Genomic DNA, 26141 nt, shown 5'->3' with positions numbered 1-26141 from the left:
TAAAAACACATAAAGAAAAACCCCTAATTGGTCACCTTCTCAGGATGACAGGGAGCCAATCTTAGCACTTACCCTGCCTTTCATATGTGACCTCTACCCCCTGGCACCAAAACTGATGAGGGGAAGGAGCTTCTGAAACCATTCCAGCTAATAAACAAGTAGGATGGGAGGGTATCAGCCTTCTGCCACCAGCGTGACTTAACAGACCCGGGCCCTGAGCGCCGGCAGCTGCCCGCGCAGGAAGGACGAAGCCGTGGCTGCCTTTTGATGAGCGCCCAGGACACTCACGCCCACGGGAGGAGCCCACGGCAACCGAGCCTCCAGACCCCACTGCCAACCTGCAGGCAATGGAGACGGGAGAACACGCTGGATGGACCAAGATGGCGAGTAACAGATCTCAAAGTGGGAAGCGGCAGGGCAGATTGCTCAGGCTCTTCCACAGATAAACTGTAGGGAGACCAATGGATTGAGGCAGAACCTGTGAATTAAAGAGACTTAAGAAATGTCAGGTTAGGGTGGGGGAGGTTCAAGAGGGAGGGGACATACATATACTGACGCGGATTCCTGTTGTTATGAGGCAGAAACCAACAGTGTGGTAAAGCAATCAGCCTCCAATTAAAAGGAAATTAAAGAAAAGAGAAACGTCAAGGGAAGAAATCAGCAGACTAAACTGCCACGGAGAAAAGCAGGCAGTCACTTCTGTAGCAGTGGGGTTAGTCTTGGGGGGCGCGGAGGCTGTGCGCGGAGGCGCCGGGCTGGGGCTGGTCACAAGGGCGTTCACTTGCAGCCATCGTCATAACGTAACGGTATTTGTAGTGACAGTAATCCAGTAAGCAGTCCATTTATATCATTTTCTGCATGCTTTTATGACAACATTTGTAGAAGAAAAAAATAATGTTAAAGTTTTTAATTTTCAAGGTGCTTTTAACAAAAATAACCAAAGACACTTTTAGAGCATTAACAACCGCAGTCTTCAGACGCTGTGACTGCTGCTATCTGGTGGGCACGCAGCCGGGACTGCTGGGAGCAGGCGGCCCCCCTCATGCCCACCGGGCACGGCCATGTCCCCCCAGCTGGGCATGGGTCCTGGGGGGCGGGGGGGCACACCTTCCTCCAACCCCGCGGAGGCACCGGTCCGCCTGAGTCCTGACTCCATCCTGCTGACTGGAAGGCAAATGAACGCTTTCAGAAAATGTCTAGATTTCTTGCCTGCACTTTTAAACCCGTGTTTACCTCATCCTTGTGAAATCAAGGCCCTGACATTTTTGTCCAAACTGCAATACAGCTAATGAGAACAGTATCAAGCCCAATAAAGCATAATGCTAAGATCTCACACAATTCTCAAATCTGAACAATGTTCAATTTATGAACCATCCAACCAGCTTTACTGCACACACCACAGACCAGCACCCGCCTTCTGGGTTTAGTCTGAAAGCCGGGTCTGCCCACTGACGGTGGGGCCCAGCCTAGAGCTTTATTCTTCACCCCAGTAAGTAAAGGGGATGCGGGCCATGGCTTAGGGTTTCCAGGAGCTACAGCACCTGCTCAGTCTGCGGGCTGCTTCGCGCCTTCTCTCGCTAGTCTGTCCGCCTCTTCGTTGCCTCTAAACCCCGAATGGCCAGGAACGTGCATCTGTTAAATAAAGTTTCCTTTTATTCTTACCAGTTTTTTACACGAGCAGCACATCACTACACGCTCACTGCAGTACGAGCCAACCCCTCAGAGGGCGACCGCAGTGGCCCCCACAGCCCCCCTCAGCGCAGCCCAAGGCGTGGGCCCCCCGCACTCAAGCACCAGACACGCCGGCAGGAACCAGTTTCTCCACAGACTGGGCTTCAGCGCTCTGTTGGTCTTTTCCCACTTAATGGTGAGCTTCCAGGCAGAGTAGAGGTATGGATGGATATGTACGTCTCACACACACACACACACACACCCTACTCCCCTCAGTGCTGCTACACAGAAGGGGTGCACCCGTGTAACTGAACTGTCTGCACTTAGGCTGCTGAAAGGCAAGTTTACTTTATTTTTTAATTTTAGTTTTTGGCTGCATTGCAAGGCTTGCGGGACTTAGTTCCCTGACCAGGGATCAAACTCGTGCCCTCAGCAGTGAAAGCGTGGAGTCCTAACCCATGGGCCAGCAGGGAAGTCCCTGAAAAGCAAGTTTAAATGACAAACAGGTTGCCAAACAGTCAAGAGGGTCCTGGGCTGGGAGAGCACGGTAGGGTTAAGAAAGCGACTGGACTTTTAACTTTCTGTTGTTCAGAAAGATAATTTTCTGGGGGGAGAATGGATATACACTCTCCTTTGGATATGGATATACATACACCCAGTGTATATTCAGGGCTGAGCCTGCTGTCCTCTGGAAACTATCACACCATCGTTACCTGGCTATAGACCGACATAAAACAAAAGGTGAAAAAAAAAGGTAATTTTAGTAAAAGTGACCTCGTGTAAGAAAAAAAAAAATCACATTACTAAAGCTTCATCACGCTTCTTAACGAGACACAGTACACATTAGTTTACCCAACGTTATGCAGACTTCCCAAGAGACCTGGAGCTGCAGCTCACAGGCGGCTCTCAGGGGCGGGGGCGGCGGGGGCGGGGGCCGCCTGCAGGACCAGCACTCCTCATGGGGGCGCTCTCACACACGCTGCCGCAGCGAAGCAAGTCATCACCCCACCACTGCTGCGCTAGCTCACTGATGCCCCTGGTCCTCGCGGCCCGGCACTCACCCACTGAATGTCCATGCCCCGCGCCAGCCGCTCCAGCTCCACGAAGTCCTCCTTGTTGGTCACCTCCTTCCCGGTGCTGGTCCTCCAGCCATTCTGCTTCCAGCCCTTCACCCAGGTGGTGATGCCTGGGTGACACACACTCAGAGGTCCCTCCCGCACGCGCCCATCTTCCCTCCTCCCTGGACGGCCCTCTGACCGCTGCTCCACTGGCACCCAAGTCACTATCTGGACCCTCCTTCCCCCCGGGCCGGGCGCTGGCTCCTCCGTCCCTCCACTCAACCTACAACCCGCGGCTCCGGGGCTCAGGCCCCACGTCCTCCCCCTCCTCCACAACCCCCAAGCCCCCAGCAGGCCGTGGGCCCACAGGCAGAACCTCCCAGAGGAAGCGCACATGCCCATCACGGCTGAGCCTCTGGGGTAACCCCGGACCAGTGCGGGCTTCCTTCAGCCCCAACACACCAGCGCCATCCCCTTACAGTCTGGGTCCCGCCCTGACACCACACCTCCTCCAGGAAAGGAAACACGGACTTCCCTGCATAATCATTCCAAAAACCCTAGGAGAAGTCAAACGTGGCTGCTTACCATTGATGGTAAACATGCTGTCTGTGTAGAGAACCAGCTTAGTGATATCCTGAGCCTTAGCTTGCTCTATGGCTTTGCAGGCTGCCTTGAAGAAACACACCAGTTTCATGCTGAAAAGACCATTCAACTTTCGACACTGTTGTTCAAAATTACTGAAAAATTTAAATTCCTTTTCCTGTGCTAACTGTAAGGATAATATCGTCTATCTGAAATAAGGCTACACATACAATTCTGTTCAGACATCTACTCAAAACAAGTTTTATCATTTTTCTAGAAAACTCCTATTCATCAGGACTGTTATAGCCCCAAACTTCTGGACTCTTGAGTATTTTACATACAAGGAGCGTAGAAAGTCCACTGATACGTTCGAGTCAACAGTAAAGAACGATGAATTGACATATTTAGCAGAAAAATACATCCAGTAACTTACATGAATCTCCGCCCTTTGGTTTGTTTGTCGCCCAGGAAGTCTAATTCCTACATTTCTGGTATCAAAACAGTACAAAGGAAAATAAAATTATAACACTAATTCTCAAAGTGATTCCTTAAGTCACTTAATGGCTAATATACTTCTCTACATTTTTTATTTGAAATGAATGAAAGCATCATTCAAGAACATAGCCTTTAAAAATCAAACCAAGAAACCCAACATTTTATTGAAAAGCGCCACGGTATGGTCTTATAGGAGAACCCTGGACCAGGAGGCAAAACCCGAGATTAATTTCTGGACCTGAAACACACTAGCGTGTGATCCTGGCCAGGTACTAAGCCTCTGGATGCTCACACCACCTGAGCTCGCCACCCCGTGGAGGGTTCAAGGCTAAGTGAGGCATCAAGCGGAGGCGGGCGGACGTACAGGCCAGGAGGCGCGGCAGCAGCACCCCGCTCCCTCCCGGGGCCGCTCGGGAACCTGGACACCGCTGAGCGCTGAGCGGCTACTCCGCAGGGCTGCAGTCCCTCCTTCACGTGGATTCTGGGCTGTCAGTTCCTCCTCAAGTTCTTCCGCACTTGGGGCAGGCGCGTGTGAACAATCTCACCCCCCTCACCCTGACTCTGTGCCTTTTGAAAACCACGGGTCGCCTCTAAGCTCACTCATCTTCAGGAGTGGCAGGGGCACAGGGTCCCCGTCTGGGGACTCGCCACTGATGCATCCTTGCAAAAACCACTGCCCAGGGGCTCGGGACCCTCCCGCCAGCCCTGCCAACGCTTCCAAACAATCAAACGGTAGCAGATGCTGCCTCATCCGTTCCCAAGTTTTGAAGCGTGACTCGGTTAAATGTGAAGCTTAATAAAAGCCACCTCTTCTGGCTTACTTACAAGGGATGGCCTGGCCCCCAGTACACGCCGATTCCTGCGCGAGCCCTCTTGCGCCCGTTACTGGAGCAGCAGCCATCAGTGTAGACGACCACAGAGTCCCCTGTGAGTGGGAAACTGAGTGAGTATCCAAGGACCAGTGTTATGAAAAACTCGAATTCATCTAAAAAATTTACTGCAGTTGAGATAGCATTCTACTCCAAGAGGGCATTTGTGCTTTGGAAGTTTTCTGCGCAGGAGACCACTACTAATGCCTCATGGGGGCACTTGACTCTTCCTGCTTGGAATCCGCTCATATTTCAGTCCTGCCTGCTGGGCAAGTTCAAGTGAAAGGGATCACTCTGTAAACCTAGAACCTGCTGCTGTTTACAATGCTTGCTTTAGAGGCCAACCAGCAATGCCACGGCCCCCTCCCCACAGGGGTGGGGGTCGGGGGTACGTTTATCCCCAAAAGCAGCCCTTGCAGACAACAGCGCCTTGATGGTGATGAAGACCTCCCTGCCCGAAGGGATGTCCTCTGACAAACGCGCACCTAATTTTTGTCTTCGGCCTTCTGCTACTAGTGAACTGTGGTCCTGTTTGCTTCTTTCCACCAAAACAGAGTTTGATTGACACACCAGTACTGTATAAAGAACAAGGCAGAGGAGGAGTGGCTCTCACGCTGCTGATGGCCAGCAGAGCACTCAGCCAGGCGGAGGGGGCACTGGGCTGCCAGGTGCCGGGGAGCAGGGGTGTGGGGCAGACAGAGGCGGTGCCTGTGAGGCGTGTCACAGGAGGGCAGACTAAGCAGGTGAAGGCAAGCGGGGCAGAGGCGAGGTGTGAGCGGGCGGGACTAGGAGCCTCCAAGACCACGGTCTGCTGAAGGAGATGCTCGGCATAACTGCCTCTCGGGTCCTCAGCTCTCTGCTGGCTGTGAGGACCCACCAGGCACTGAGGTGGGGACCCTCGCGCTTCCTCTTCCAGTCACCCCGCAAATATCTGCTTCACTTGATTTAGATCATTTGATTTTGCTTTTCACATAACTTCAAACACAGTTTCCATGCAGTTTGACCAAACATTTTTTACTGGTTCCCTTGAATTTATAATTCCCTTGAATTATAAAATGGCTTCTTCTTTGGGAAAACTTGGAACCCACAAATGCACTGATTTATATAAAAATTGCTACTTATTCCTATTTTTCATTCATACGTGTAAAGGACAAAAAGGAGACTCATGTACCATAAGTCACTGAATACGGACACTCGATTCCTAGAGCTAAAGGCACGGGAGGAATTCACAACCATCTTGCTTCCCAGGAGAAGACAGGATCATGTCTGTTTTGCAAAGATGGTATGTAAATGATTAAGATGCTGGTGCCAGTCAACATATAAAGGAGCTTTGTCCAGGGCCTTTCTTACCTGAAGAACTGAAGTCTTTGCATTTTCTTAGGGACCAGAAATACTGTGTCCATAGAGAACAACGGTGTTTACAAAGATCACAGAGTTTTTCATGTATAGCTTATAAAATAGTTTTCAAGTGAATGTCCAAAATTCTAATAATTCTGCACCATTTGATCGGTTATAAAACAGTGACCTTAGAGATTTTTAAATGACTTTTTCAGGTAAGAAGGTTACACGTCAGCTCAAACTTCCCTTAAGCGGAAGAGGTTTTTACACATAAATAATTACAGTACTAACATTTTTAAAATTCAAGACAGACATACCCATGTAAGAAAAGGTGTCTTTGCTAACTGGAGGCAGTGGCTCTGCGCTCTGCCGCACGTGCTTCGCACACGCCTCTGCATCTTCATCCTCATCCAAGGGCTCACGGAGTCGCTTGCTCGCTTTCACTTGTGGTTCTTCTACGTGTTTAGTTTTTTGCCCTGAAAGACAGTCTACTCAAAAGCTAGAAACAACACAACATGAGAGGAGGGAAAGACTGATGTCCTGGAAAGTGACTCTAAATTTTCCTTAAGAAGCTCCACAAGGGCAGGGTAAAGACCACAGCAAAGCTGCTGCTAAAGACGACCGCTGGTTGCCATGGAAATGGCAGAGATACCATGGGTGCTGAACCCTCCAGGGCTCAGAGTTAGAAACTCTGAGAGGCTCTTTCCCAAAAGAAAACAAGGACCCAGTTTTTGTACATAAGCTGAGAACAGACGATGGGACATATTAAGAAAGGGAAGTGGAAGCCAAAAGGGTCCGTGCAGGGACGGCACTGGTGGGCACCGCACGGGGGGAGCGGCACTGCCCAGGGGGACAGCACTGGCTGAGTGCTCCTTCCAGAGTGGACCCGAGGGTGACCCTCAAGGGATACTCATACCACTCAGGCTGTAGCTCGCTTCACTCTTTCATATAATTACGGCAGCTGACGCAGAAGAACTAGACCATGATTCAAACAACTGGTTTCTATCTGAGCTCTACCTTTCATCAGCTGTGAACTCTGTCAGATGACCTCACCCACCACAGCTGCTGTACAAGGAAGCACTCGGTGACCTGAAGCCACTTTCCCTGCACCTCCCTTTCATGGAGCAGAAACAGGAACACAGAGATCTCGAAAACCACCACCTTAACCCAACGCTAGAGGGCACTCCCTCCCCTAAACCCTAAACCAGTGCATTCGCTGAGCACCGACCAGACAGGCATCGGCTGAAGCCCCCTGCCTGGCGCAGCCTCTCACCCCACACCTCTCAAAGGGCGGCAAAGCCAGCCTGGCAGCGCCGGAGGGAAGTCTCCACTACGTCCAGAGCAGCACCGGTATGTCCGCTCTGACGTACTCGATCCGCCTCATGTTTACCTTCAAAGTCCTCCTCTAGGGGATTCCCTGGTGGTCCAGGGATTGTGAATCTGCTTGCCGATACAAGGGTTACAGGTTCGATCTCTGGTCTAGGGAGATCCTACATGCCAAAGGGGCAACTAAGCCCCTGAGCCCACAACTAAAGCCTGCACGCCAGAGCCCATGCTCCACAGCCAAGAGTTATCCCCACTTACCAAAACTAGAGAGCGTGCCCACGCATCAGTGAAGAGCCAGCACAGCCAATCTTAAAAAAAACAAAGGACCCAACCACGGCCCACGCATCAGTGAAGAGCCAGCACAGCCAAAAATAATCTTAAAAAAAAAAGGAGCCAACCACGACAAGACTGATACTCCCAAACTAGCTTTCTATCCCAAGCCAATTTCCATCTGGGGAGAAAATGAAACTGTCAATCACACTCCCGTTGAAAGGCTGCTGGCAGATGGAGGAGGCAGCCACACGGGAGGCTGGGTCTCCTCCTCCTCGGAAACTCGCCTTTCAGGGCAGACTCCCAGCAGGGCCTGCCTCCCCCTGAACTCCGCTCGGCCCAGAATGGTCACGACAGCCCAGAGGAGCACTTGTTCAAAGTTTGAGCACCTTGGTGAGCTCCAGACTGCTAAAAAGAAGCTCATTTGAAATATTCTCCTCTCAGCCTTCATCCACTGCAGTAAAAAATGCCTTAGTAAAGTTCATGAAAACAAAAAAACTTCTTCAAGGTCGGTTACAGTTTAAACTTTTGTGCTCTAATGCAGTCACTCTCGGTGTCCCTTATGTTAGTCCGTAAACGTCAATTAACTCTACTTTCTAACACGTGAACTGCAGGAAGTTCCAATGGCATGACTTCATCCAGGGTAAAAAGAAAATGCCAGAGATGCATGTTGGGAAAAGAACTACATTCATCATTTTACAACTAGAGCCCATAAAATCCACTAACAAGAATGAGTATATTTAAAGGTGGAATTAAGCATAGTGAGGACCCTGAACAGAATAGGAGATCTGAGTCCTGGCTTGTCTCTAATACTATTACCAACAGGAGTCCCTAAGTTAAAACGCTTTCAGCCTGTTTCCTAATCTGTAAAATGGAAACAACCATAATCTCTCCTCTCTGTGTTTAGAGGAGTAGCTACATAGATCATAGCAGAGGACAGAGGAGCCTGGTGTGCTGCAGTCCATGGAGTCACAGAGTGACACGACTTGGCAACTGAACCACCACCACAGCATATAAATCAAGAGACTCCTGGGCTATGACAGGCTTTGAATAGGCTACAATGTCACAATGCTGTGAACTGTGAGTACCTTCTGAATCACTGGGGCTTTCAGACCTTCTGACAAAGGCCCAGGCTTCCTCCTCTGTGGCGAACTTCTTAAATCTGGCTGCAGGAAAGCGGTCCACCTGTGCTCTGCATTCATCCCTGAAACACAAGGCAGGGTCACTCCTTCGGGCTGTGACTCACCCACTTTCTAACAGACTACTTTCTCAGGCTGGGAACGGTGTGAAAAGGTGGGCCTGTCAGCTCCGTGGAGGCGAAGGATCAAGCCTCCGTGTTTGTAGTTTCCTCTGCACGTCCAACCGTTCGCCCCGTGTCATGTTATGTGCCGGCCAGAGAGCACGCTTGCACCATAAGGCCTTCCTCAAAGCACAGGAGAACTTTGGAGATGTAATCACTTCATTACAACATAAAGATCAGCTTCTGAGGCCTCTTCCTCACAGCACAGCTGCAGGGGGCAACACAGGGCACTCACAACACATACACAAATAACAGACCTCGATAACGCAGGGGGAAGAGCCCTGGCCCTGGAATCGTAACACCCGGGTTCAAGACCTCCATCTGTCACTTACTCGCCCCGTGAATTTCTGTAACACAGTAACTACACCCAAAAATGAGAATCCCATCTAACTCACAGGATTGTTACGGGGATATGAACACTAGTTGACAAGAATTTCTCTTTTTAAAAGCAGAAGATGAGACCAGGCGTTGAGCTCCATTATGTGTCACCGTTTGGAAACTCTTTCCGTGCAACAGAAGGGAAGAAGTGAAGTGATGTCACTCAGTCGTGTCCGACTCTTTGTGACCCCATGGACTGTAGCCTACCAGGCTCCTCCGTCCATAGTATTTTCCAGGCAACAATACTGGAGTGGGTTGCCATTTCCTTCTCCAGGAGATCTTTCCAACCCAGGGACTGAACCCGGGTCTCCCCCATTGTAGGTAAACGCTTTACCGTCTGAGCCACCAGGAAGGATTAAATAGAAGCAAGCCTCTGGCCAACCGTGACTGTAAGCGGCGTTTCTGATATTCCCAGCAAACACGAAGCGGACCCGAGGCCTACCACGTCAGGACCCCCGCGCGCCTACCCCAAGGTGGCCAAGAGGGCCGCGGGCTCCGGTCCCCAAGCGAAGCCGCCCACACCGCCCTGGGTCGGCGCGACTTGCTCACCAGGTCAGGAAGACCCCGGCCTTGCGGCCCCTCCTCACGGCATAGAACATGGCAAGACTGCGGCATCCCACAAAGGCCAAAGCCACTCTGTGCACCACGCCCAGAAGCCGGGTCATCGCTCACTCCTTGCCACCGCCGAGCCCCTCAGCTCCCGGCCAAGCGCCGCCATCACAGAGCCCGAACTTCCGGCGGCGGCGCAGGGAGATGACGCAACCCGGCGCCGAGGGTGGGGCCCAGAGCCAAGTGCTCTCCTGACTCGTCAGTTTCCCGGATGTCCGTGAGGACGCGGGGCCTGGGCGGAAGTCTCGGAGTCCGGGCCCAGGGGGCAGAGGCGGGGACAGGGACTTCCGGGGCGGGGCCCCGCGGAGACGGTCCGGGGGGTGGGGCCTGCGCGGGGGCTGTGCCTTCCGGCTCTCGCCCGCCTGCGCTCCTGGGAACCGTTCCCGGGGTCTGCGGCTGTGGTGGGCGCTGGAGGCTCTGCACGCTGGGCGTCGGGTCCCCAACCCCCGGCCCCAGGTCAGCCCCCCGTGTTCCTGGGCTTTCCCGGGGTGCGGGATACACTCAGGGTCAGCCAGGCACGCGGATGGGCTGGTTTACTCGCCCACTGTTGTCCTGGCCGGAAAGACATTGGCGTCCACAAGTGAAAAGAGGGGTGGGTGCGGCAGAGGGAGGGAGGGGAAAGGGGTGAGCCCGCACCCCGCCGCCGCCTCCACGGTCCCCTCAAGTTGGCGGGGGCACGTTTTCCCCACCTCCACCCAGGCTCTGCAACCAGAGGGATGTCCAGAACTTAACGCACTGCGACCCAAGGGGGTATTTATTGGAACGTTAATGTCTTAGAATATTGTCTTAGACTATAATCTACCCAATATTTCACATTTCGTTCTGTAAGCAAATGGACTTCTGTAAAAGTCCTCTCCATTGACAAGCCTTCCTTTTCAAATAATTTTAAACTACCTAATTTTCAAACCAGTCCATCCTAAAGAAAATCAATCCTGAATATTCATGGCAAGGACTGATGCTGAAGCTTCAGTACTTTGGCCACCTGATGCGAAGAGCCGGCTCACTGGAAAAGGCCCTGATGCTGGGAAAGATTGAGGGCAGAAGAAGGGGACGACATAGGATGAGATGGTTGGATGGCATCACTGATTCAATGGACAAGTTTGAGCAAACTCAAGGTGATGGTGAAGGACAGGGAAGCCTGATGTGCTGCAGTTCATGGGGTCAGAAAGAGTCAGACAGGACTTAGTGACTGAACAACAAAAACAATTTTCTTGAAGTCTTCAGTTCAACAGATGTTACTGAACACCTATGCTGTGTGACCCAAGCCCCGGGGATACAAAATTGACAGAGATAGGCATGTGAACAGACAGAAGACATCTGAAGAGAAAAGTGTATGCCAGGCAGGGGGAGTGAGCCAGTGCCTGGAGGGCCAGGGAACGCAGTAGTGCATGAGTAAGGTTTGAAGGATAAAAGAAGCGTTCCCTGGTGGCTCAGCTGGTAAAGCGTCTGCCTGAAATGCGGGAAACCGGGTTCAATTCCTGGGCTGGGAAGATCCCCTGGAGAAGGAAATGGCAATCCACTCCAGCACTCTTGCCTGGAAAATCCCATAGACGGAGGAGCCTGATAGGCTACAGTCCATGGGGTTGCAAAGAGTCGGACACGACTGAGCGACTTCACTTTTCTTTCACTCGGGTGAATTAGGCAGAGAAGGAAGTCTGAAACTCCAGGAAAAAGGAACCGTAACCGTGTGATCAGTGTGTTCTTGCCTGTGAACTCAATAAATATCCATTTGAAAAATTTCAACTTTACTAATTTAAATTGGCTCTTGTCCATTGCTCATTCCTATTGTTATTGCACTTCAAGGTAGCTTCTTTCAAAAAAGTTGCCCTTAAAAATCGAGTAATGATTGATGGCCACATCTCTTCTGTGGATATATGATCAGAGTTAGGGATGGCCCAGTGACCACTCTAAGAACGACCACAGCCCCTCTTCTTGAGATCATTCATTCTCCATTTGTCCAGGGCCTCTGGAGCTCCTGCAGCCTCCTGGTAGGCACAGACCAGGGCCTTGGAAATGTTACTCTTGACCTACTTTCTTTAGACGCATCACTCGCTCACCTCCCAGTGGCACAGGTTAAGTTGTGGACACAGATGGCACCTGGAAGAGCTGACTTCTGATTGAGAAGCTGACGTGGAAATAAGTCAGGGTAGTGAGTCAAACTCCAGTACTCTTGCCTGGAAAATCCCATGGGCAGAGGAGCCTGGTGGGCTGCAGTCCATGGGGTCGCTAAGAGTTGGACACGACTGAGAGACTTCACTTTCCCTTTTCCCTTTCATGCATTGGAGAAGGAAATGGCAACCCATTCCAGTGTTCTTGCCTGGAGAATCCCAGGGACGCGGGAGCCTAGTGGGCTTCTGTCTATGGGGGTCGCACAGAGTCGGACATGACTGAAGCGACTTAGCAGCAGCAGCAGCAGCAGTGAGTCAAAAGCAAATATCTTCAAAGCTTGGAAAGAACTGGGATTGTCAGACAGATATGAAATGATAATAGTTGTGCAGGATATAGACACAGCTGTAGGCTGCAGTGTTGCCTGGAAGAAGAAAGAGGCTGGGCCCCTGAAAAGGTGCTGTCTGACTGTAGCCCACCTCCCACTAGCTTGATCCTTGCGTCTGACCTACTTGATTAAGACTTGCTTTTGCATGTAAGTTAGCTGGCTGTGGTCCTTCATCACAGAGTACTCATCATCCCTGCAAAGTTGTTGTTTGAATTATCTGACTACGTTCAGAAAAGCATCTGAGTGGCTTTCTGCAATTATAAAACTGTTTCTTCTGGCATTTTTGTTGACGGATAACTGTAAATATTTTTTATCTTAATCTCTGGCTCCAAGTGTGTGACTTTACTTACTCTGGGCAAAAACTGGCTCATTCTCAATAAGGTACAGAGCCCTGGACCAGAGTCGGAAGATACTGTCAGGGGATATTTGCCCCGGGGTGGGGGGTGGGGCTGAGTGGCAGAAGTAATGAAGTGTTCCTGTGACTCAATCCCCCAGTTCTGCTGCTCTCCTGCCCCTGAGCTGTGAAGTTCACAATGTTGACTGAACATTCCAGCCTCACAACTGCCAGCTGTATAAATTCAGGGAGTTGCTTAAAGTCTCTGTTATACGCTTTGGAAAATGGAGATGCTGCTGCTGTGTCCAGGGGCTGTGAATATCCACTGACTCCGTGTGCATAGTGTGGTCGATGCACAGCATGTCTGCAAAGGCACCAGTTCTTTTCATCTCGTGCATGTTTCATGAAGATGCCTGGGAAGAATGATGTTGCGTTTGATGAGATATATTGAAGATGCGCAAATAATTAGTTTGTGATAAAAGTCAAATGTATTAATATTTCTATAATTTAGAGATTAATATCTCAGCAATCACCTACTGCCTACTGACAGTTCACCAGTATTTCTACAGGCCACCTATAGTAATATAGGAAAAGTGACCTTGAGACTCTCCAGCAGAAGCCAGTGACCTCGCTTCAATTAAATGCATAAGATTTTCACATTCATTACAGGCTTCCACATTTATTTCATTCACGTGCTCCTTACACTGGCTGATAGATAATACAATAAAAATCCTGCCAGCTATAAGTGGAGGGGAGAGAAAACCTTCTGTTAAATTCAGTCCATTAATTCTTGATCAGACAGGCAGGTCCATAAATTCATTTTACACTCAAGGACTCATCAGTAACTCTCCTGTCACTTTATTATGAACATCAGGAGTTGTGATCTGGAGGGAAGAGAATTGTTTTAACGTGTAAGCTCTCTCACCCCCTTGACCTCTAGGCTTTCTGCCTCACAGAGCTGAGATAAGGCATTCCCAGCACAGGATCCTTTTTCTCGGGGACTTTTATACAATAAACAAGTTAACTTTTTAAAGGAGAACCGATCTTGCTTGTTTAACTGTGCCCTCTGCCCTGGCAGTATTCTGTCCTGGGCCAGAACTACCCAGTGTAAAAAATTAATGAGCAGAAACCTTAAATAGACCTGGGAGACCAGAACGGGAGCTCTCCTGCCCTGCGACAATGGCAGAGCCCAAGATGAAGAGGACTTCTCTTCTTTGCGGCAGAGACGTGGTCAGTGCACAGCCACAGACTGTCTTCCACAGCCCCCACCTCCCTCTTCTCCACAGAAGCACTCTCTTTCCCTCGCTGTGCTGGAACTCCACATGGCTCACCACGGTGGCAGATCCTGAACTGTACTTCCCTGCTGACCCTGAATAAGCCCATCTTCGCTGGAGAAATACCTGGCAGTCTATTTGTTTAAGGCCATCACTTTTCTTGTCCCTACAGGGGCCAGAGAAGGCTCCAGAGCACTTCTGGTGTTGTAGCCATGCGTTCCGGGAAACATTCAGAAGGACAATGCAGATAGTGGAGTGCAGTTTATTACATCGGCGGGCCCAAGGCAGAGTCTCCTCTTAGCCAAGGACCCTGACCAGTTTTTGTGAAAACCTTATATACCCTAAGTGTACGTGCCCAAACCTACCTCCCCTAATTCCCTGAAACTAGTCTGAATAAGGGAAAAGAAAGATACAATCAAAGTTAACCCATGATTCATATGCCTTAAGCCTAGGTAGTTAACAGTGAACATACCCCTGTGATCATACCCCAATAAGCATAATAGAATTTATGATTCTATTCGGTTACAGAGATAATTAGGTATTCTTTTAGGCTACAGAGAGTCTAGGTATGACCCCTGGGGCTCTTCCTTCCAGGGGCCTGGTTTTCCAGTTGGTATGTCGTTACTGTAGATACTGGGCATATAGCTCTAAGTCCACAGTCCGGCGCAAGATGGAGTCCTGCTTTCAAGATAGAGACTGTTCTGTCTGTTTCCTCCTTCACTGGGTGAGCAAGGACGGGTGGTACCCACGTTGCTCCTTTGGGCTCACTGCTTTTCCTGCTGACCCTGCAGTTTGAGGGTACATCTTTCTCGTGGATCCAAGCTCACGCCCTCTTGTATGTGAGATCCTCCAGGCTTTATTTGGGATCTATGTAAAGGCTTCTTCTTTCCAGTTCAGGCCTTGCTCTGTGAGTTTGCCTTTGGCACTTCAGTCTCATCTTGAGATCAGACCGTTTCAACCAAAGCTGGCTGAAAATGCCACTGGCCTGGTTCCTGGGAAGGGGTGTTTCAGATAATGGGGGCTTCCTAGATGGCTCAGTGGGTAAAGAATCTGCCTGCAATGCAGGAGACACAGGAGCCATGGGTTTGACCCCTGAGTTGGGAAGATCTCCCAGAGGAGGAAATGGCAACCCACTCCAGTATACTTGACTGGGAAATCCCATGGACAGAGGAGCCTGCTGGGCTACAGTCCAAAGGGTCCCAAAGACTTAGCACAGCACGTAGCACAGCTTCAGATAAAGTAGCACTGAGTTTTTCAGCCTTTGGCCTTTTCCTTCTGGGGAGAGACATTATTGTATTGCCAATTGGGAAAGATTGAAAGCAAAAGGAGAAGAGGGTGATAGAGGGTGAGATGGTCGGATGGCATCAGCAACTTAGCAGACATGAGTTTGAGCCGACTGTGGGAGATCGTGAAGGACAGGGAAGCCTGGTGTGCTGCAGTTCACGGGTTTGCAAAGAGTTGGAGGGCAAGACTTAACAACTGAACAACAGCAACTGTGTATGGGAAGATGCAAGAGTCTGGGCTCGCTGAACCCCTTCCTTTCATAGGCACCTCAGTGTTTTCACATCCTGATTTCCTCAGGGCTCACTCTAAGGAGCAGCTGCAGTCTGATAGCTTCCCCTGGCTGATACTCTTTGGTTCCTCCCTGAGTTCCCTCAGGGCTGGCCGACTCTCCTTCAGAGTTGGCTGGACTGCTGATGACTGTGACATTCTTTGCCTGCCACAGGCAATATTCCGCTTCTCAGTATCTCCATTTCCTTAGTATTCCAGTCAGTGAAACAGGCCAGTACCTTACCCCTTTCACTTGAAAGAAAAACAACTCAGGGAGAGCATCGCCTCAGGATTTTACTGAGAGTCCTCATTCTTCACAAATCCCAAAGGCTGACCCAGAGGTTACAAACTTCCCGAGGTTCTACTCTGTTGCAACATGTAGATTTGCTTCTTTGCTCTCCTTTTTGAGCCTCCCCTCAGGAAGACAGCATCCACTCACTAAAGCTTTCAGCCATAAAGGGACCTAGGATTGCCAAAGAAAAATGGCAGTTTTTCCAAGCCCAGGTTCGACACTTAAGGCATCTGCTGTCAGAACAGATGAAAAACCTGTCCTCTCCAGCACTGAGTGACCTTCCTCTGACCTCTGGAAGGTAGATTTTCCTAAAGAAGGGGTGCTTTGTTGTACCCCCTCAAAAGACACTGCTCTCCCGATCACTGCCCAGATGTCCTTTAACCCTGCGATGCACAAGCTGTTTCCACGTAGTACTTTCCTCCTGCGGGAACTCGAAATAATGTACTGACTTGAAGGTTCTTGTGGAATCTTCTTAAAAATACATATTTTATTGTTCTGAACATTAAAAGGATAATAAGGGAATATTATGAACAATTCTACTGGCATAAATTCAACAATTTAAATGAAATGTACCAGTTCCTGTAGAAGCACAAACTGCCAAATTTCATCCAATATGAAAGAAATAATCTAAATATTCTTGTAACTATTAAAGAAATGGAATTCATCATAGTGAAAACCCCTGGAAAATGACATCTCCAGGCCCTGATAATTTCACAGCTGAATTCAACCAAATGTTTGAAGACTTAACACTGATTCTACACAATTGTTTTCAGAAAATACAAGATGAGGGAGCATGTCCCAACTTATTTTATGCTGATATTAACCTAGTCCAAAACCTGACCAAAACAATACAAAAAAAGGAAACTACAGACCAATGTCTCTTGTGAATAGACATTACAAATCCTCAACAAAATATTAATAAGTGGATGATGAGAAAGTAAGATGAGAGTAAGATGATGAGCCCATCTCACATGAGTGAGAAAGAATTATATTGCATTACCAAGCACGGTTTATTCCAGACATTCAAGGAAGGCGCAATATTTGAAAACCCATTAAGGTAGTCTACAATATTAACAGGCTAGGAAGAAAAACTCACATGATTATACTAACTGATGCATAAAATGCATTTGACATAATCCCATTTATGATAAAAACCCAGAAAACGGGGATAGGAGAGAACTTCCTCAATAAATCTACAAAATATCTACAAACACCTAATGCTAACATCATAGTCACTGATGTGATGAAAGAATGCTTTCCCCAAGGATGGGGAACAGGCAAGACAAGAATGTCCTCTCCCACCAGGCCTTCCAACAAAGTCCTGGAGACCAGAAAGAACTTTACTGGACGAACTTCTGGAGTGCTACTTTTGTGGAGTGGGAGACAGAAGCCAGGTTGAAAAAGTGGGAAAAGGAATGGAAATGGTTCATCAAGGAGGTTTGGAATGGTGACCCAGGTAAGATCACAGGTCAGCTCCATTTTTTCTCTTCAACAAGTTCCAAGCTGATTCCAGTGAGATAATCAGTTGGCCCCTCTCTCCCTAACACTGGAGAAGTATCAGTTCAGTTCAGTCGCTCAGTCATCTCCGACTCTTTGCAATCCCATGAGCTGCAGCACACTAGGCCTCCCTGTCCATCACCAACTTCCAGAGTCCACCCAAACCCATGTCCATTGAGTCAGTGATGCCATCCAACCATCTCATCCTCTGTCATCCCCTTTTCCTCCTGCCCTCAATCTTTCCCAGCATCAAGATCTTTTCCAATGAGTCAGGTCTTTGCATCAGGTGGCCAAAGTATTGGAGTTTCAGCTTCAACATCAGTCCTTCCAATGAACACCCAGGACTGATCTCCTTTAGAATGGACTGGTTGGATCTCCTTGCAATCCAAGGGACTCTCAAGAGTCTTTTCCAACACCACAGTTCAAAAGCATCAGTTCTTCTGCGCTCAGCTTTCTTTAGAGTCCAACTCTCACATCCATACATGACCACTGGAAAAACCATAGCCTTGACTAGACGGACCTTTGTTGGCAAAGTAATGTCTCTGCTTTTTAATATGCTGTCTAGGTTGGTCATAACTTTCCTACCAAAGAGTAAGCGTCTTTTAATTTTATGGCTGCAATCACATAGAGAAGTATATATAGCTTTAAATATCTGAGATGAACACAATCTTAGTAAAGGCTGTTGGAAATCTTAGACATCACCTAGTGTAACATTCTAAGCATTTTCCACAGCACCTGGCCCATGTGGATAATTGCTCTGGTAAATTTGACAGGTGAGGAAACTGAAGTTCAAGTAGATTATCTCCCCACAGCCAGATACTGTTTGCTAGGTTGGAAATGCCCTTCTCCCTAGTGACTCTTTGCCACCTCATGGACCGCAGAATGCCAGGCTTCCCTGTCCATCACAAACTGCCAAAGCTTGCTCAAACTCACGTCCATCATGTTGGTAATGCCATCCAACCATCTCATCCTCTGTCTTCCCCTTCTCCTCACCACAGATTAATCTCATCTCTTCCACAGAATTCCCTGGTTTCTTAAAGCATGAGTCCTCCTGGCCCCCTTTACTCATTTTACTCGTATGTACTGTTGTAACTTGTCATTATGTATTCAGTCATACAAATTATGTTTTCTTCACTAAACTTCCCTGGTGGGCTTCCCTGGTGGCTCAGCACGTAAAGAATCCACCTGCAATGTGGGAGACCTGGGTTCGATCCCTGGGTTGAGAAGATTGCCTGGAGAAGGGAGAGGCTACCTACTCCAGTATTCTGGTCTGGAGAGTTCCATGGACTGTGTAGTCTATGGGATTGCAAAGAGTAGGACACGACTGAGCGACTCTCACTTTCACTCTCGAAATTGCCATCTCCCAAGGGCAAGGATCCAGTGGGTTTTCCTTATAGTTAGCACAGAACACACACCTAGACAATTATTTGTGAATTGTATTTTTCACTCCTGTCTAGGGCAGGAAGTCCTTGACACACGTGTTTCAAGTGACAGGATAGTAAGCATTTTTCCAATAAAAAATTCTGCTGTGTCGAATTATTGACCCACTTTAAGGCCATTTGCCATCCCCGAATCTTTCACCACAGCTGCACTAAATTCAGCTGTCCAGCCTGAGCCCCAACTTTGCCCAAGTGTCCCTCATCCTCCTCCTGGAATTGCACCCTGTTTGGCCCCAGGTCTTTGCAGATGGTGACTGCAGCCATGAAATTAAATGACGCTTGCTCCTTGGAAGGAAAGTTATGACCAGTCTACACAGCATATTAAAAAGCAGAGACATTACTTTGCCAAAGTCTGTCTAGTCAAAGCTATGGTTTTTCCAGTAGTCATGTATGGATGTAAGAGTTGGACTATAAAGAAAGCTGAGCACCAAAGAATTGATGCTTTTGAACTGTGGTGTTGGAGAAGACTCTGGAGAGGCCCTTGGACTGCAAGGAGATCCAACCAGTACACCCTAAAGGAAATCAATCCTGAATATTCACTGGAAGGACTGATGCTGAAGCTGAAGCTTCAATACTTTGGCCACCTGATGCAAAGAACTAACTCACTGGAAAAGACCCTGATGCTGGGGAAGATTGAAGGCAGGAGGAGAAGCGGACGACAGAGGATGAGATGGCTGGATGGCATCACGGACTCAATGGACATGAGTTTGAGTAAACTCTGGGAGCTGGTGATGGACAGGGAAGCCTGGCATGCTGTGGTCCATGGGGTCGCAAAGAGTCGGACACGACTTGAGCGACTGAACTGAGCTGAACTTTCCCTCTTGGGATGGTTCTTCAGCTCCAGGCCGCCTCCACCACAGGTGTCCCTAGACGTCTCAGAATCGTCGGCCGCACCAAGCAGTCGATACGAGAGCCCAGTGTGGCCTGGAAACCACATTTATTCGTAAAGCAGTTCGTTCCCAAAGCGCTTTCACAAGCATCTCATTTGGTCCTCCACAGCCCAAACGGAACCCAAGTCTCCGGTTCCTTTCCATTGTTTCAGCTGGGACGTTAAGCTTCCTCGTGTTAAGTGAGGCTTTTGGTCCTATCTTCAGGGGTAGCCCAAGCCATTTTCCTCAGGCGGACCTGGGACCCCCGACAGACTCTCGCCGGGCCCGCCCACCACCCGCCTGGAACCTCGGCTGCCCACACGGGAATTCCCGCCAGCAGCCGAGACAAGGATAACAGCGGAGCCAAAAAGCCTTCCCGGCTTTCCGGCCCTCAGGAGCCGCTTCAGGGGACTCTCTAGGCTGCCTCCGCGTCTCAGTGGTTCTTCCGGTTTCTCTATTCGCGCTATTCCCGCCTCTTCCCCTCCGCCGCCGGGATTTAACGAACTCTCGCGAGATCTAGGCCTCTTCCTAGGCCTGCTCGGGTCGGCAGCGGCAAGAATCTTTGGCCGCCCCTGCAAGGTATGTGGTCCGCGGGCGCTATGCCGGTCCGCCGGCTTCGGGAGGCACACGTCTGGGGCCCCCGGGTGGGGATGCGGCCGATTGTCCGGCCCGGGGGCCCCGATGGCTTGTGCGGGGGGAAGATGGGGCCGGCCGCTCGCCCTGAGCGCCCTGTGCTTCCAGGTCCCGGCCATGTTCAGCTCCAGTGCCAAGATTGTCAAGCCCAACGGCGAGAAGCCGGACGAGTTCGAGTCGGGGATCTCCCAGGTGAGGGGGCGGGCGAGCCGGGGTCCCGGAGAGGGTCGGGGTGAATGAAGGCTGCGCGCGCTGAGCGTGGGCTGCGCCCTCTGCCGCCCCACAGGCCCTGCTGGAGCTGGAGATGAACTCGGACCTCAAGGCGCAGCTGCGGGAGCTGAACATCACGGCCGCCAAGGCAAGGGGGTCCTCCCGGGGTGGGCTTCGGGTTCCCCCAGGACGGGGCGGGGCTTGGGCACGTGCTCGGGCCGCCGGTAGTGCCGGGGTCCCCCTCCCCGCCTAACTGCATCTGTGCCTCTCTTCCCGCTTCGACTCTAGGAGATCGAAGTTGGCGGTGGCCGGAAAGCTATTATTATCTTCGTCCCCGTCCCGCAGCTGAAGTCTTTCCAGAAAATCCAGGTGCGCCTGGTGCGCGAGCTGGAGAAGAAGTTCAGCGGGAAGCACGTCGTCTTCATCGCCCAGGTGCGTCCGCGGGGCGCGTCGTGTTGGGTCGCTGGAGTGAGGGCTTGTGTTGGTAGAGTCACTGGTCGCCGCTTGCACCAGGTTAAAGAGATAGGGGGTACTGCTGCTGGGTGGCCACCTGATGCGAAGACCTGACTCATTGGAAAAGATCCTGATGCTGGGAAAGATTGAAGGCAGGAGGAGAAGGGGAGGACAGAGGATGAGATGGCTGGGTGGCATCACCGACTCGAAAGACATGAGTTTGAGTAAGCTCCGGGAGATGGTGATGGAGAGGGAAGCCTGGCTGAACTGAACTGCTGATGTTAGTGTTAAAGCGGCCCCAGTGCCTTCCTTGGCTGCAGTGCCCTGAGGGTGCTGGGTTGTGCAGAAGTGATGAAGGCAAGATGTGAACTGGGCGCATGCTTTGCCTGGTGGGATTTCACAGCAGACTCACACCACCCTGGGGAATTACGTGTAGATGTGGAGAAGGCAATGGCACCCCACTCTAGTACTCTTGCCTGGAAAATCCCATGGGCAGAGGAGCCTGGTAGGCTGCAGTCCATGGGGTCGCTAGGAGTCCGACACGACTGAGCGACTTCCCTTTCACTTTTCACTTCCATGCATTGGAGAAGGAAATGGGCAACCCACTCCAGTGTTCTTGCCTGGAGAATCCCAGGGACGGGGGAGCCTGGTGGGCTTCCGTCTATGGGGTCACACAGAGTTGGACACGACTGAAGCGACGCAGCAGCAGCAGCAGCAGCTGGGAGGAAAAGGCATGCAAAGGAATGGTTGGTAGGGTAAGGAGAAAATGGTTAAGAGGCTGTGTTTTTGTTTTTTAAGTTAGATTAGGCCTTCTTGCAAACAGAAATCTCTAGGACTTAAGTGCTTGGCTGATGAGTAAGTCAAAGAGTAGTATTCTGACTTAGTACCTGTAAGTGGGTAGTGGGTTGGATGCAATGTAAACAGGCGTGTAATATTTGGGGGATCAGTCACATTTTTCCAGTTACATTTTACTATAAGCTGGAGAAGGCAATGGCACCCCACTGCAGTACTCTTGCCTAGAAAATTCCATGGATGGAGGAGCCTGGTAGGCTGCAGTCCATGGCGTCTCTAAGAGTATAACTGAGCGACTTCACTTTTCACTTTCATGCATTGGAGAAGGAAATGGCAACCCACTCCAGTGTTCTTGCCAGGAGAATCCCAGAGACAGGGGAGCCTGGTGGGCTGCCAGGACACGACTGACGGGACGCAGCAGCAGCAGCAGCAGCAGTGGGTTCTGAAAGAATAAATGAGGTCAGGAAGTACTTCAGAGACTCTTACTCACTTGTTGGGTCTAGGTTGTTTGACTTTCTGGAGCTTTGAATTTATTCAGCCATTAAGTCCTTTGGTTTGTAAAGTAGTTTTGATAGTGCTTAGTTTTCTGACAACTTAAGTCTTTTTAAAAGTTTGTTCAATGATAATTTTTACCTTACAGAGGAGAATTCTGCCTAAGCCAACTCGAAAAAGCCGTACGAAAAATAAGCAGAAACGTCCCAGGAGGTAGGTTTCTTCAGCATCGAAAATGTGTGTGCCCCTTTCAGTAACCGTTGTTGATTGGCCTGGGTTATTTACAGTAAGAGTTATATAAGGTTTTAAAATTCAGTGTGAGGGATGTAGGAAAGCCATTCACATGGGAATTTTTATCAAGTAACTGGGTTTCTGTAACTGTGAAATGTTTTAAGGTTGATTCTGGAGGTAAGAGTTACATACACGCACATAGGTGGTACAGTAGGTTGCCGCGCTCACCAAAGGTAAAGGGGAGGAGCGGTGAGGAGGGGTCCAGGGAGCATGGGGGGTAGAGCACACCCGATGTGGGCTGGCGGCACGGTGTGTTCTCACTGTTTACTTTTGTTGTCGATTTGACGTTGAAAAACTAGACTTGTCTGTTGCTCATGGCAGAGGTTAAAGGTGTTGCTGGTGATGCATGTTTTATGAACCTGATTGACTTGCAGGTTATCTGCTGTAAACTAGATACTGGAGGGTGGCTCCTTGGTCTGAGCTTTCTGGTGTTGAGTTGAAGTCGCTGACTCCACACACTTGGTTTCTTGGGTCCCTGCAGGCCTGCCTTGGGCGGTTTGAGAAAGGACTTGAGCGTCAGTGCTGGTGGGGTAGAGGGCGTCACTCATCCTCCCTCCGTCCAGCCAGTGTTCATGGTGCTGGCGTCTGAGCCAGGGAGTGCCTGGAAGCAGGGCGTGAGGGTCTCTAGTGTTGTGGACGGGTGTTGATGGTGCCACGTTGTGGAGGATGGAGAGGCTGGAGAGGCACGTGCCGGGCGTTACGGAACTTGGCTGTTGGTGCTTTGGTCTGGTTTTCAGGGCAGTTGGGGTAGCAGTAGAATGTAGAACTGTTGGGGGAGGGGGCTATTCTGGATAGTTTGCAGGAGATCAAATACAGGGGATAATCAAGGAGGTTTCGTTTGTTAATGCTGCTACTCAGGTGGTTTTGCAGCCTGGGTCCTGACGGCCTGAGTTAGTCCTTGACTGTAAGAGCAGCCCCTTTGCTCTGCACACGGTGAAGGTGCTGACTCCCAGGTCTGTAGCCGTGGCTCTCCCTCGGCTCAAGCCTGTGTCCACTCCTCAGCTGATGACGCCAGCCTGTCCCACGGCCTGGCGCAGACCCGGGAGTCTTCCCTTCCCTTGCGCTGAGCGATCCCCCCTGTCTCCGGTCTGCCTTCCTGCCTGCAGCTTCTCTTCCTTCTGCGCTCATCTTTCTCCTGCACAAGGTGTGTGCAGGGTCTCGGTCGCTTTCCTTCTGAAGCACCTAGCTCTGCTGCTTCGTGATTGTCAAGTTGTGCTTTTCCTCAGAAGTTTAGATCGGGCTAGAGTTTGAGTTTGAGACCAGCTAGATTCCGTTCTATTCTTGTGCTTTGAAGGAAGTAAATAACAGGGTCCATGGTGCTTTCCTAACCCGTAAGGGTGTGCTTGGCCAGTGGTTAGCAGCCATCCGTCAGCTGGGCTGACCGTCTGATTTGTGTGCTGAGGTGCTGAAGCTGCTCTTGGCCTTGGAGCAGTGAAGCTTTGCGGTCATTTAGGAGCCCCTTCCGTGTGTGCAGAGCTGCCGGATGAAGAGAAACGAGTAGGACGTGGTGTCTGAGCCACTGAGGGGTGAATAAGACCTGGACACGTTCCGTAATAAAAGGGAGCCCTGCAGACGTTGGGAGTGAGAACAGTCTCTTCATTCTCTCAGTCCTGGTATCCTGTGGTACAAAACTGATAGGCTAGAAGTTTGGGGTTAATTGAACCTTGTCTGGCAGCCAGATGGGTTGTGAACTTGGAGTCATATCCAGGAGAGGAGCAAGGCTCCCTTGGCAGTCTGGGATGGGATGGGCTGAAATTGGGATTCTCATGGGAGGGGCCACGTCCTAGAGCTGGGGTAGAACAGTGTCCTTTGGGTGGGGTGTTGCCTCATTCCATCACAGGAACAGGGAGGGGCTTTGGTGCATCTTAGAGGCCAGGGACACCTCAAAGTGTCTTCGGTAGGTAAAGCCTGTGGTGACATCTAAGCATTTGACAACACTGGAGAAGATCATTTTGGAAGAGAGGTTACTACAGAGAATCATGTGAATGACAACCTAAAGGTGTGTCCTATAATAAAAGTCATCACTAGTCTCCTTTTCTGGAGATGATCACTCATGACAGCTGGTGTGTGTGGTTTACAACACGCTAGCTTTGGAAGTGAGATGGGAGTGTGTGTGTCTCCCTCTCCTCGTGTGGCAGCGGCTCTGCTGTGATACATGAGACGAAAGGACGTAACTCGAAAGCTCGTGTTGCTGTGGCTTCGGGAACCTGGAGCCTTCCACTCAGGGTTTGACTTGCGGAGGTGCCCTGGAGGTTCCCAGGAGGGCAGACCTTGCTGGGTTTCTCACTTTTGTCGCTGTGTTCTTCAAGCCGCACTCTGACCGCTGTGCACGACGCCATCCTAGAGGACTTGGTTTTCCCAAGTGAGATCGTGGGCAAGAGGATCCGCGTGAAGCTGGACGGCAGCCGACTCATAAAGGTCCATCTGGACAAAGCTCAGCAGAACAACGTGGAGCACAAGGTAGGGACTGGCCTCCCGGGGAGGGGCCAGATGCAAGCCCGCCCCCTGGGGGAGGGGCCAGATGCAAGCCCGCCCCCTGGGGGAGGGGCCAGATGCAGGCCCGCCCCCCTGGGGAGGGGCCAGACGCCGCCCGGGCCTGGGTGAGCCCAGCCGGCCCCAGTGGTTCTGAACCTGCCTGTGGGAGCTGACTGCCTTGGGGGCTGATCAGGTTAAATTGGGAGATGTTTTAAACACTGGAATTGTTTTAAATTGTTAGCAGAAATGGATGTGAAGTAATTCCATGGTGTGTGTTAGGCTGAACTTAAGGCTGGGTGGTGGTCGAGATAGACTCTGGGGAGAACTATCATTTGGCTTCATTCCGGGTAAACCGTCACCCCCGGGTCTCCGAGTGACCCAGAGGAGCCAGCAGGCGGCGCAGGGGTGGAGCCCTTTGCCCACCACAGCTTGCCCCGTTTGGGGCTACCATCCTGTGTGTGTTGTGACCATTTATCTCTTCTCTTGTAGGTTGAAACGTTTTCTGGTGTCTATAAGAAGCTCACGGGCAAGGATGTTAATTTTGAATTCCCAGAGTTTCAGTTGTAAACAAACGACTAAATAAAATATTATTCTCAGTGCTGTGTTTTGGGCGTGGTTTTCAGACTTGCAGAGCTGCAGATGCAGAGCTGTCTGGATTTTCGGGTCGCTTCCTGCTCAGGCTGGAGGGTCTTGGACCGACGGCGCCTGTTGTTGGGGCCCCGCGTTGGATTCCCAGCACAGTGGCTCACTTACACATGCGTTCATATTTTTCAGATTCTTGCCCCTTGTAGGTGATTATAAGCACGTGTGTAGTTCATGGGCACTCAGTAGGCCCTCAGGGGTGGTCATCTGTGTTACATGGTGGAGCCCACTTCTGAGCTGCAGGGTTTGTCTTGGGGACAGTGACTGGCCGAGGACCCCGCTGCCCCAGCCTCCTGCCTGCCTGATGGCCTCCATGGCCTTCACAGTCCTCCTTGATTCTGGGCAGCCTCCTATATTAAGATCCCTCGTGACCTTGGGATCTTGGGTGTGACATGCCCTGACACCTCTCCACCATGGGGCCCTGGGTGCTCCACGCTTGCACCCTTGTCCGTGCTGGCTGGGCTCCTGTGCCGCAAGCCAGCGGGCCGTGTGGCCTGGTGTCCCTCT

The 26141-nt window shown here is 50.6% G+C and overlaps 2 protein-coding genes across 10 annotated transcripts; one reads left to right on the top strand and one right to left on the bottom strand.

Annotated features, from left to right (window-relative positions):
- Positions 1-892: 892 nt before the first annotated feature.
- Positions 893-10015, bottom strand: RNASEH1 (ribonuclease H1). 9 transcript variants are annotated; one of them, XR_015168794.1, is made up of 10 exons: positions 9837-10015; positions 8698-8813; positions 6331-6501; positions 4632-4731; positions 3745-3799; positions 3315-3399; positions 2733-2857; positions 2325-2388; positions 1542-1632; positions 893-1164 (listed from the first exon to the last, which is right to left on the bottom strand). XR_015168794.1 is itself a non-coding variant. In XM_086414056.1 (9 exons), the coding sequence occupies exons 1-8, from the start codon at positions 9950-9952 to the stop codon at positions 1546-1548; spliced, it is 855 nt and encodes a 284-aa protein (XP_086270182.1). In that variant the 5' UTR covers positions 9953-10015; the 3' UTR covers positions 893-1164; positions 1542-1545. The 9 variants fall into 9 exon arrangements, 4 of the variants coding, with proteins under 4 accessions (XP_086270182.1, XP_086270183.1, XP_086270184.1 ...); XR_015168795.1 differs by having other exon boundaries at positions 6331-6489; XR_015168798.1 differs by having other exon boundaries at positions 3315-3395; positions 6331-6489.
- Positions 10016-20168: 10153 nt separating this feature from the next.
- On the top strand, positions 20169-25588 carry RPS7 (ribosomal protein S7). Its single transcript, XM_086414044.1, has 7 exons — positions 20169-20225; positions 20388-20471; positions 20566-20637; positions 20778-20921; positions 22375-22439; positions 24827-24977; positions 25482-25588. The coding sequence occupies exons 2-7, from the start codon at positions 20397-20399 to the stop codon at positions 25557-25559; spliced, it is 585 nt and encodes a 194-aa protein (XP_086270170.1). The 5' UTR covers positions 20169-20225; positions 20388-20396; the 3' UTR covers positions 25560-25588.
- Positions 25589-26141: the final 553 nt, after the last annotated feature.

Source organism: Bos grunniens, chromosome 8 (assembly GCF_055505025.1).
Source record: "Bos grunniens cultivar Pamir isolate PY7600 chromosome 8, Bosgru_T2T1.0, whole genome shotgun sequence".
NCBI lineage: Eukaryota > Metazoa > Chordata > Mammalia > Artiodactyla > Bovidae > Bos > Bos grunniens.
This window is presented reverse-complemented; position numbering and strand designations above follow the sequence as displayed.